This window comes from Homarus americanus, unplaced genomic scaffold, assembly GCF_018991925.1.
Source record: "Homarus americanus isolate GMGI-L3 unplaced genomic scaffold, GMGI_Hamer_2.0 scaffold56241, whole genome shotgun sequence".
NCBI lineage: Eukaryota > Metazoa > Arthropoda > Malacostraca > Decapoda > Nephropidae > Homarus > Homarus americanus.
The window spans coordinates 3510614-3521796 of NW_024740202.1; the positions used below are offsets into that span (position 1 = coordinate 3510614).

General features: G+C 37.3%; 1 protein-coding gene across 8 annotated transcripts; it reads left to right on the forward strand.

Annotated features, from left to right (window-relative positions):
- Positions 1–211: 211 nt before the first annotated feature.
- LOC121875364 (rab-like protein 3) lies at positions 212–7479 on the forward strand. Of its 8 annotated transcripts, XM_042379908.1 has the most exons (7): positions 1001–1078; positions 1192–1502; positions 3804–3949; positions 4157–4366; positions 4609–4781; positions 6134–6247; positions 6885–7479. In XM_042379908.1, exons 3-7 carry the CDS (start codon positions 3892–3894, stop codon positions 7074–7076), a joined length of 747 nt encoding a protein of 248 aa, XP_042235842.1. In that variant the 5' UTR covers positions 1001–1078; positions 1192–1502; positions 3804–3891; the 3' UTR covers positions 7077–7479. The 8 variants fall into 8 exon arrangements, with proteins under 8 accessions (XP_042235844.1, XP_042235842.1, XP_042235840.1 ...); XM_042379910.1 differs by lacking the exons at positions 1001–1078; positions 1192–1502 and adding an exon at positions 212–239; XM_042379906.1 differs by lacking the exon at positions 1192–1502 and having other exon boundaries at positions 1003–1078.
- The last annotated feature ends 3704 nt before the right edge of the window (positions 7480–11183 follow it).

The following is an 11183-nucleotide window of genomic DNA, read 5'->3' on the forward strand; positions in this document are numbered from 1 at the left end:
AAGACCTGACCTCGTGGTGACCTCTCTCCTCTTCTAGCTACAGCCGCAGCCAGCTACACCTCCTCCTCCTCCTGCCTGGCGGTCCTCTCTCCAGCCGGCGAGTATGGCGACCCACAAGCTGTCCTCCTCTGAGCATCCTCACCAACCAGCTCTCTCTACATCACGCTTGTAACCATGCTGCCTTCCCAGCACCAAGCTGCACTGTACATCCAATACAACATGTATACAGAGAGCACATTGTGAGTTTCCTTTCTCCATCCCATCCTGAGTGTGAACCAAACACCCTGAACCCCACAAACTGTCCTTGCGTCCAAGTGGCTAACGAGCCGATCAGTGACAAAGAAGATAATAAGTAATTAAATTAAGTAAAAGTAACCTAATCATATTTATTCTGTAGCCTCGTCAGCAATTAACATTTTTTTTTGTAAATGATTTTATGTTTCAGGATGTTAATATTAATTGTTCATCGTTTCTGTTACCCATCCTTGAATATTGTACCCCAGTTTGGTTCTCAGCTGCATAGCTTACTCTTTTTTTTTACTTTACAATACTGTACGACCCCTAGGCCCCGTTGTGGGTCGATGACCTGTGCCCGAGTGGGCTATTCCCCGTAAAAAAAAATCCTCTTCACTGCTGATCGGCTCGTTAGCCGTTTGGGCGATCGGTCACGTCTCTGTTACGCACTGTTGGCAAATACTGGCTCCTGAAAGTACCTGAACCTGCTCCAGTGCTGGTCTTGAAAGAGCTCACACTCGGTGCTGTTGGGTCCTCTACACCGGTATTGACAAGGGCACCGAAGCATCAGCTGAATTAAAGGGCGGTAGCGAGCACTACCTACATGTAGAAAAGGTTTCTCGACAATGGCTCAACACAATTTTCACAATTTTCAAATTAATATAATATAAACCAACTAAATATAACCCAATATTATAAATATAATATTCTATAAGTAATGCATTAAATTGATATTTTTAGATCGTCAACTAAAAGGTGTTCGTGGCACTTTCTCAGCATTGTAAGTTGTTGTGTTGGGGAGGGAGATGTCAACACAAACTTGTATGCTATATTGTTTTAGTCGGTAATAATTTTTTACATTTAACAAGATTATTATGTGTAGTTTGACCTTGCTTAAACAGTGAAAGAAAGATCGGTGTAAAACAATAAATTCACCAAGGTTAATATTTGTTTCAGCACATGACCTGGACTTGAGGATGACAATTCAATGGGTTCTTACTTAAACCTTTATCTTCACCACTGATCGGCATGTTAGCCGTCTCTGTTACGCACTATTGGCAATTCCTAGGCATGTACTGGCTCCTGATGTATCTACCCACAAGTCTGGTCGTGAAAGAACTCACTTGGTGCCGTCACAACACTGGCAGATTGTGCCAAGAGATCACAATCCCCTCTCCAAAAAAGTTTGCCTTCTTAATTTTCTGAACTTGTGGCTTCTTCAACCTTGAGCAGTAACACTTGGTGGGCCGGGCGTCCACCAGCTCCAGGTATGGACACTCGATTGAGTAGTGCCCTCCGAGAGGGTCCGACTAATTACCCAAATGTGGCCGCAGTGAAGTCAAATAATGGTCCTATATAACTAAATCGGATTGCCAACCACTTCTCGACTAGTATTTGGTGTCACAAAGTAAAAAAAAAATTGGAAAACGTAATTTAATTTGAGTAATAAGTGCATGTACCTAACCTAACACAACACAACTCAGATTAAATTAAGTTTACCAATTTTTTGTGACTTTATGACACCAAATAATAATCGAGAAGTGATTCACAGCCCGATTTACGCTTGTACGACCATCATTTGACTTCATTTGGGTACATTTGGGTACATTTGGGTAATTACTCGCTCCCGCGGTACATGCACGCGATCTATTAACTCAGATTAAAGTAAGTTTTCCAATTTTTTGTGACGCCAAATACTAGTCGAGAAGTGATTAGCAGTCCGATTTATTCATGTAGGACCATTATTTGACTTAATTGCGGCGACATTTGGGTAATTAGTCGGACCGCTCTGAGATGTTAATAAACTTCAATTTGGTTATTCCTAGGCAGTTGCAGGCATTCTAATCTCTGGACAACTGTGGTGCTGTTGTGCAGGCAGCAGTCTGATGGCCTTCCTTTGGACATTTTCAGTCAACTGAGTCTCTAGCATATCTCTGAGACCAAAAGGGGTGATAGTATTCCAAATGAGGAAGCTCCTTACTTTTAAAAGAGATTTATGAAGGACGGGCCATCTAGGTATCTGCACGCTCTTCTTATAGGAACCACTGCAGTAGCTTATGGTTGTTGCTTTATTCACTTTTTTCTCACAATGGTCTGAGAACTTCAGTTCATTGTCAACATACACATCCAGGCCCTTTTCACATATGGTCTCTGTTAATTTGATTCTAAATTAATTTTCTTGTGTGGTATTTCTCATGGAAATTGATACACCCTGTATGTTATGTTAAGTTAGGTAAGAAAAGTCATGTATCCTGAAATATATAAATTGTTAGGATAGGATCTTTTAGTTTCATATTTTTCTTGTTGCAGTAGGTTAGGTGAGGTACCCCACAATTCCCCTCTACTTAAATTCCTTGCCCACTTTTGGGAATTTCAAAATTGTTGACTGGTGGAGGGGGTCATATCTTTGTAAATGCTCATTTGCACCATACAGTAAATGAAGGTCAGAATCCCACAAAATACAGTGGAATATAACAAACATAAACAATTTTCATGCCAAAGCCAAGTCATGCACTAAAACGAATAATTACCATAAGATAATTCTTTAGTTACTGAAGCTCAGATAATTACCATATATGTATTGTATCCTTAAAGTAAACCTTAGAGAAGAAATGCAGGAGTGTTATTCATCTCATTCACTTTTATCTGACATTAGCTTTCAGTAATTAAGTTTTAAAAGAATGATTGTGAGAACTGAGAATGTTTAATGGTCACCTGAAGAATCTCCATCCCAGCTTATTTCGTTTAAAGATTAATGCTAACCTAACCTAACCTCGTCCCCTCAAATAGTGTTGGGTGGTTAATCTTTTGGTGAAATAAGCTGGGGTGGAGATTCTTCAGATGGTCCTGGTTAACTGTGGCTCGGGGCACTAATGCTCCAGTGATGGATTTACTGTGAGGGCATAAAAATTAAGTTATCTTCATTTTCCTAATTCTTAAAGTTCTGAGGTACTCTGTAATTTTCACTACTTGACATACATAAATGTTCGGGAAACACACGATGGATTAAGTCGCTAAGTTATATTTGACACGATCTTTTTTATTTTACCTTTTTTTAATTGTGCCCCAATAGTTCTTGATGCTGTGGATCTCTCAGGGTGTGCACTCTAGGTAATTAGAGTAAATCATCAGTAACACTATTTCATTTCATTGTAACATGAAGAAACCACTGTGCTTTGTAAACCTTTGGTCCCTTCCTGGTACAGTACAGGTAAAGTTATACAGGTGAGTGATGGTTTGTTTCAATTCACCAGAGGTTGTTGGAGGCACTGATCTGCTTCCCAGGAGACTAAAGGTAAGTTTTACAGTTTATATTGGATTACCTAATGATTAACCAGCAGTATATGTCACTTTAAGATTAGTCACTTTAATGCTAATTAATCCTAATCCCCCAAGTTGTGTTAGGGTGTTTAATTTATCAGGTGAAATAAGCTGGGGCCTACCAGTAGTCTTAAAGTGATCCTGTACATTTGTCCAAAATACCACTTTAAGTTGCCTCAATTAAAATCATTATCATCTCCAAAAGTTGCACAGTAATGTACAGTATATTAATTATTTTCCATTTTCAGGAGTAAACACATAATTTCATTGTTCACTAGAAAATTAAGCTGTTACAAAGAGAAGACACCATTCAGTGCACTTTAGTAGAGAAGCACTATGGCCAACCATGCAAATGCCATGAACAAAGTTAAGATCCTGGTTGTTGGAGATTCAGGTAATATACAAAGACCAACTTACTGTACTGTACATTATTTAGATATTTAAAGGCAAATTTGCCCATACACATTATAGTGTACTGGAGTTGAAATAGAATGTAAACAAAGCAAATAAACTATTGTTTGAAAGAGGAGCAAGTGGGGAGGATTTCACAAGTACTATATACCTAAATTGTTGTTTAATTAAAATCACACATTTTTATCAGGAGTGGGAAAATCCTCACTAGTTCACCTGATCTGCCATGGACAGTCTCTGAGTAATTCATCTTGGACCATTGGCTGCAGTGTAGAAGTTCGTGTGCATGAGTATCGTGAAGGAACACCCAGTCAACGACCATACTTTGTGGAACTTTGGGATGTGGGTGGCAGTAACTCACATAGGAATGCCCGACACGTGTTCTACAACCCCATCCATGGTGTGTATACTATTGTTTTGAATTTCCATTGATGATGTTCAGAATTAATACACATTGGTTATAAAAATACCCTTGACCCCATTTGTAACAATAAAGTTAACAGATAATAATGCATAGCATATTTTGGTCAATTTTTGTTTCCCCGTTTTAACCTTCCTTTACATTATTCATGATAATCTCAATTTTATGTACACCATATTTCGTTTTGAATTTATATACAGCTACTGTTCTCATTCTTTCAGGCATCATTCTTGTGCATGACTTGACCAATCGAAAGTCACAGTTAAATCTTCGTCGCTGGTTGTCTGAAGTTTTGCTCCGGGAAGGAAGTGGAACCAAATCACGAATACCTTTAGTTGATGACTTTGATGCAGAGCAATTTGGAGGGTTTTCTCAGGTATATGGAATAAAAAAGGTAGCTATTTTATGAATTTTCTATTTAGCACATCTTCCTGGGAGCCTGGGTTGTCTGTACTGTATGTCTACAAGGGGTAAGCTTGATGACTCTAGTCTTAAGTTGTTACTTTATGGCTACATGGTTTATAAGACTTTCCTTATTACGGTTTGTGGATTTTATGCACTGTAGTTTTGTGTGTAGTGTTTTATTAAATGTTATTTTTAAGGTTTAATGTTTTATTGTATAAGTAGAATTGGTTCTACATTTAGAGAAATTATTTAAGTTGGTTGTGGAAACTGTTGTATGTTTGTATATATTAAGAGATATATAAGTATGCATGTAGAGTACAGTACTGCCTTCAAGTGAATCACAACAATAACTCCTAAAATACTGTATGAACTTATGTAGCGGATGTTAAGGCAAGTTGTAATGATGAAGATGTAACTGTACAGGTATAATTACATACTGTATATTCAGATAAAAATTGATAACTGCATTTATTTTAGAATACACATACTGTACTATCCTAGAGCTCGGGTCCTGCAGGTATATTATATGCTATTATTTTGAGAGCAGCTTGATGGTGACATGCAGTTTTCATATATAAATACAGTAGTGATTAAATAAGATCATATTGATGCCAAATTACAATATTACTGCATTACCATTTTAGGGCCATCCTTGAAGAAGTCTATTCGGTGATAAATAATACTTGTTATGTATCAACAACAGGAACCACTTTATCATACACCTTCATAATTTGTATTGTAAACGAGCAGTTCATTAGATCAAGTTATACTGTTATAGTTACATCGTAATAATTCTCTTTGTGGATGAGTGTGGCATACATACTATTAGCCTGTAAAGAGAGGTATGGATAGGCCGAGATAAAACCTTTGGGTATCATCAGAGCATTTCACAATAATGCAGTACAGTACTGTACAATATTTGGAACTGGATGATGTCTAGGTTATCCCCTGAATCATACACATACCTGTATCATGAATTTCTGTTTCATTCTTCTATGAACCTAATACAAAGCTTACTCTGAAATTATCATGTCTAGCATCCTATCACATTTGTATGAATGCAGTAATTGGCACTGACAAGCAAATACAATCATTGTACATCTAGAATTGTATGTATGTTGTAAATGGAGGGTACATTAACTGCATACTGTATGTACAGTATTAGTTATAGTGTGTGTATTAACAATGTCTTAAGTTATAGAGTGTGGGAAGGTTGCATTAAGTACCAATTATTATACTGTACATGGAATATTGATGTGAATTTAATGGATATATAAACTCCATCACAAAATTGGATTCAGAAAATGGTAGCTTCATTCTTTATTTTAACTTTTTTTACAGCTTCCAGTGTTTGTTGTGGGGACAAAGCAGGACCAGATTGCTGAATTTCGCACATCTGGAAGAGTTCGTAGCTCATCCATTGCTGATGAATGTGGTGCTGATGAGATTAGTGTAGTGAGTGTTGTGCTTGCATACAATACGTACTATACCATCTCTGGAATCCTCCCAGAGATGTGCTCCTCACCCACACTATCCAGCTCCTATTACTCCAAGACCTCCCTCTTCCACCACCCAACACAATACTCTCCTTCACAGATGACCTAGCAGTACCCTTCAACATACAGAGTCATCAGGCCACCAACATACTTAAACAACATACGCACATTAAAACAATGGCTCACTGAAAACTCCATGACTATATCACTTAAAATTTACTGGGTACATTATGTATGTTTACATTTTCTGTCTTCCAGGCTACAATTCAGGCCTTTTCCTCCTTTGTTAGGCATATCCCAAACATCTTGGTGCACTACACAGAGAAATACAGGGCAAGTAGACAGTGCACACAAAATTAGGGGGCCAAGTCGTGGAGCAACACCATGTAATACACACTCACTTGCTGTTCAGGGTACATTGGGGGGGGGGGGCCAGCTGCTGCCTTCTCCCTTACTCATACTACTCCATATCGCCTCATACGTAAGGTCAATCGATTTTGTGATAATTCTAGGCTAATTTAAGCAACATGTCATTGAGCACAATAACATGGCCTTGTTGCAGACACTGTACTGTATATTTGATGTCTTTATTTCAGAACACACATGATCAGCGCTCTCTAGCACCAGGCTCCAGCAATGCAGTTAGACTGTCTCGTTCTTTTGATAAAGTTATTGAACGTCAGCAGACAACAACCTCGAGGACAGATGGAGGATTTTCATACCTAGAAAGGGAAAGTTCTATGTACAGAAGAAACAAAAGTACATCCTCACATATTGTTATTGGCTAGCTGGCAGCTGTACAGAATTATTATTTGAATAAGATTTGCTTTTCATTTTTTCATACAGAAATTATTTATTTATTTGTTATTTGGTTAATAATGAAGGAAAAGTTTTTATGGTTTAAATAAATATTATAGTAGATGTATTTGAGAATCATTACAAAGTACAGGTACTACAGTACATACACATTCCATGCTAATATGGCAAGTGGAAAGAATTGAGATCATACAGTATTAAGTTACTTTCAGGAAATACTGTGCTGTATACACACATTACTATATTGGGATTTTCCGATCAAAGTTATGCAGCTTTTGGACTACTGTATTGTAATTTACGGAGGGCACGGCAAAATATTTATGAAAATTGTAAATGTTTATTACAACTTTTTGCATTAAAATAGTCAATTTCAAATGAATTCTTGTTATTGTTCTCCATTGTACTATTATATCTCCATATAGTTCTGACACTCATAAAAAATGATGAAACAAATTATATGGACTTAAGCTGATGACTGTTTAGCCATTAAGATATTCTGAAAAATTAAACCTCGACTTCAATACTGTAGTACAGTATATTGTACAGTAAATAATCTATTTTACCAAAGATTTGAACATTCTAAATATGCAATCTGAGCATTATAGAATACAGTAGTATTCATCTTATTTCACACAAATGTTTATTCCATTATGTTTTGACCTTAAGATTTATTTTTATTTTCTTTGCACATTCTGTAATATGATTGTGTGTGCATGTATAAAAAAAAAAAAAAAAAAAAAAAAAATTTTACCCCAAATTAGGAGTTGAAAAATAACCATAACATTCTCCGACCTCAGCCTGTTAAGGGGATGTGGTCGACTCCTGGGTGTGCCTGATTTTAATTATTGCCGGGACCCAAATTCATATAAGCAGGAGAAGCTTCCATAACATAAGCCCATACTCGACCTTATCCTAAATTCCAGCTGGTTTGTTTACATGGTGCAAACACGGAAGTCACAGCAGCTTTGATCAATGACCAATAAGGAGTCTTGATTCCAGCCGGGTATTACTCTGCCCCCACAATAACCTCATACAAACACAAAAGGAAGAGAATTGAGGTTTAATTGATAAAAGGAAACAAAGTGCTAATTGTAATAAATAAAAGTATAAATTGTGCAATAACTCAAATTGCAAAGTGCCTAGATAAAGCACTGTACTAATGGTTCAAGCAACAAAGGAATTCCAATTTCTGGATGAGTGCTTTGTGATAAAACTAAGGAGTTTAATGAGGAACTGAAAATTCCACAACACTGGTTTCCTCATGGGCTGACTTCAAATGTGACTTAGCACTCCCATCCACATACTACCAGGCAGTCTTACAAGCCAGCCTTCTCAGCTGACGACCTCCAGTCATCTCTCAAGTAACCTAAATTCTCCACACCTCCAAACTTTTTTCAATTCAAAATTCCTCACTAGCTGAGTCTTGTAAATCTACACCTTTAATGTACATAATTACCACATGAAATATGAGACTACACTATATATATAAATACAGTGGTCCCTCGGTTAACAAACACAATTCGTTCCACAGAGTCGTTCGTTAACCGAATCCATTGTTTCAATGGGATATTGGGTAATTGGTTCCAGCTCACAGAAAAGTACATACTGTACAAAGTAAAAAAAAAAAAAAAAAAACGCAGTACACTTACTTCGAGGTGTGTATGTAGAAGGTTCCTTGTTGATGATGATGGGAAGTAGAAGTGGGGGTGGAGGAGAAGAGAAGGAAGTAGGGATGGAGGAGAAATCACCTTTCAGGGGACCCATGCTTGATGCAGTAACTTCACCAATAAAGTTTAAAGTTCACTCGGTGTAATTCAAGATTATTTTATTTAAATCAACACTGCACTGCACTATATATTATCAATATGTTAACTAAATTTCAGAATGACTAATAATTTTCATGTAAAAATGCAAACATATTCAAGACACCAACAAAATCGATGTTCACTCCACTGTAAACAAAGCCACTGGAGCCTGGTGGGTGAGTCAAGTGGCTGATGGTAACACAAAAACCTAGTTCCCTGTACAGTACTGCATATATTATCAGTATGTTAACTAAATTTTAAAACGACTACAATAATTTTAATATAAAAAATGCAAAATATTAAAGAGCACAACTTTCTTGATATTTACTCACTGGAAGCGAATGTAAACATAGAACAGATTACTGAAATGGCAGACTAGCCCATCAGCTGATCAGCTGATGCTCACAACAAAACATGTTTGTCGTAGGATTTTAGATTATCAGTTTGTTCGATTAACCAGTTGAAGATCCTTATGGGAGGGAATTCGTTAACCAAAATTTCATTAATCGAACCGTTCGTTAACTGAGGGACCACTGTATATACAGTATATATATTACTGTATATCTTATTACATGAGAGTAAATGAGGAGAAATTGGAATTCAGGCAACTAGCTGAATTACGAGTCTACTGGCCGTCATGTGCATTTCAGGAGTAAGATGTATGGTGATTTTAGAACGATGAAACATTGAGAGATTATTTGTAGACTTAATAACATTGCAAGTTTTAGAGAAGATTAAAAGAAGCAAGCATACTGGTAGTAAATTAATGGCACTGTTTAGCATACAGCGTTTTCATTATTACAGGTGCTCCTCTACTTAAGATCATTCGACTTACAAACTTTCAGAGATACAAACATCATCATTGAGGGGGGTTACCTTCCAGAACAGGTGTTTAAAGTGGATGAGACTGGATTATTTTGTAGAAAATTCCAGATAGAACAAACATTACCTAAAGCCCCGTCCACACGATCGAGCCGTGTCCGGCGGGCTTGTGTGTTGTTGTACACACGGGGGTGGTTGGCGGCAGTCATAGTCGGGCGCCGGTAGCTAGTAGGTGGTCGGCAGTGGCAGGTGCGGTATGATCACCATGGTGTGTCGCAGGAATAATCGCCGGACAGTTAAAGCGAAGAGCATAGCGTTGTGTACTATAATAGGTGCTGCTATGTGCAAAAAGAAGAACCAAATGCAGAAAAGTGAATGGTGCAAAGAGTGGTTAGGTCAAAGAAAAGTATTGGGAAGTCATGCCACAATTTTAGTGAACTGCAAGATGGACATGAGCAAGACTTCACCAATTACATGAGAATGGACCCCAACACCTTTTACAAACCTCTAGCGAAAGTGGAACCATATATAAAAAAAACAGGCGGGCCATGATTTCGCTCAACGATGGGCACGGGCACTCCGCTGGTTTGCCCGATAATGGGCATTTAGCGCTTGCCCTTAAGCACTGCTCGATCTTGTGGACGGGCCTTAAAATGAAAAGAGTGAGCCAGGTTTTACGGCTGTATTAAAGGGTATTGCTGTACTAAATATCCATAATCTTTACATTTTTTACAATATGTTTGGTATCTACAGGAGTAAAGTTGGACTTACAAACTAGCCTCAGGGCGTAAGTTGTTCATAAGTAAAGGAGCACCAGTATTTATGGGAAAAAAATCATAACTTTGGGGTTTTTATATGTTAATCAAAGTGTGGAACAAAAATTTTTTTTTTACTGTTAATTTTTTTTGTAAATTGGGGTCTGCCTGTACAAGCTAATTCATATTTTAGTTGCAATCACTCATATGAATGCTATTCAACTTGTCCCTTTCAACAGTGATGTTGATTCTTTAATCCGTTCAGTGCTCTCAGCACTTTAGGATTTTATTCTGGCTAATGCTAGATGATTTTACTTGGATTACAGAAAACCTTTAGCATTGAGAAGGTTTAAAACCTTTCAATTTCCTGAGCTGACCTACAACAAATAAATACAGGAAATATTCTTCCTGTTCTGCACTTACCTGAATTTAGTTTTGCTGATTAACCGTTGAAGTTAATTAACCATAGGAATATCCTGGTTTATAAAAGGGCTCCATTCCTAAAATTAATTTCGTATATCGAAGCACACCGGTGCTTTACTTATTATCATTCCTACAAAAAAAGAACAGAAAGAGATGAAAATATTTTATATCATTGTTAGAATACACAATGATTATAAGACAATAATAAATACAGTAAGTGAAACACACCCAGTACAGTACTGTAATAATCTTGTACTTACCAGCAACCAGATGT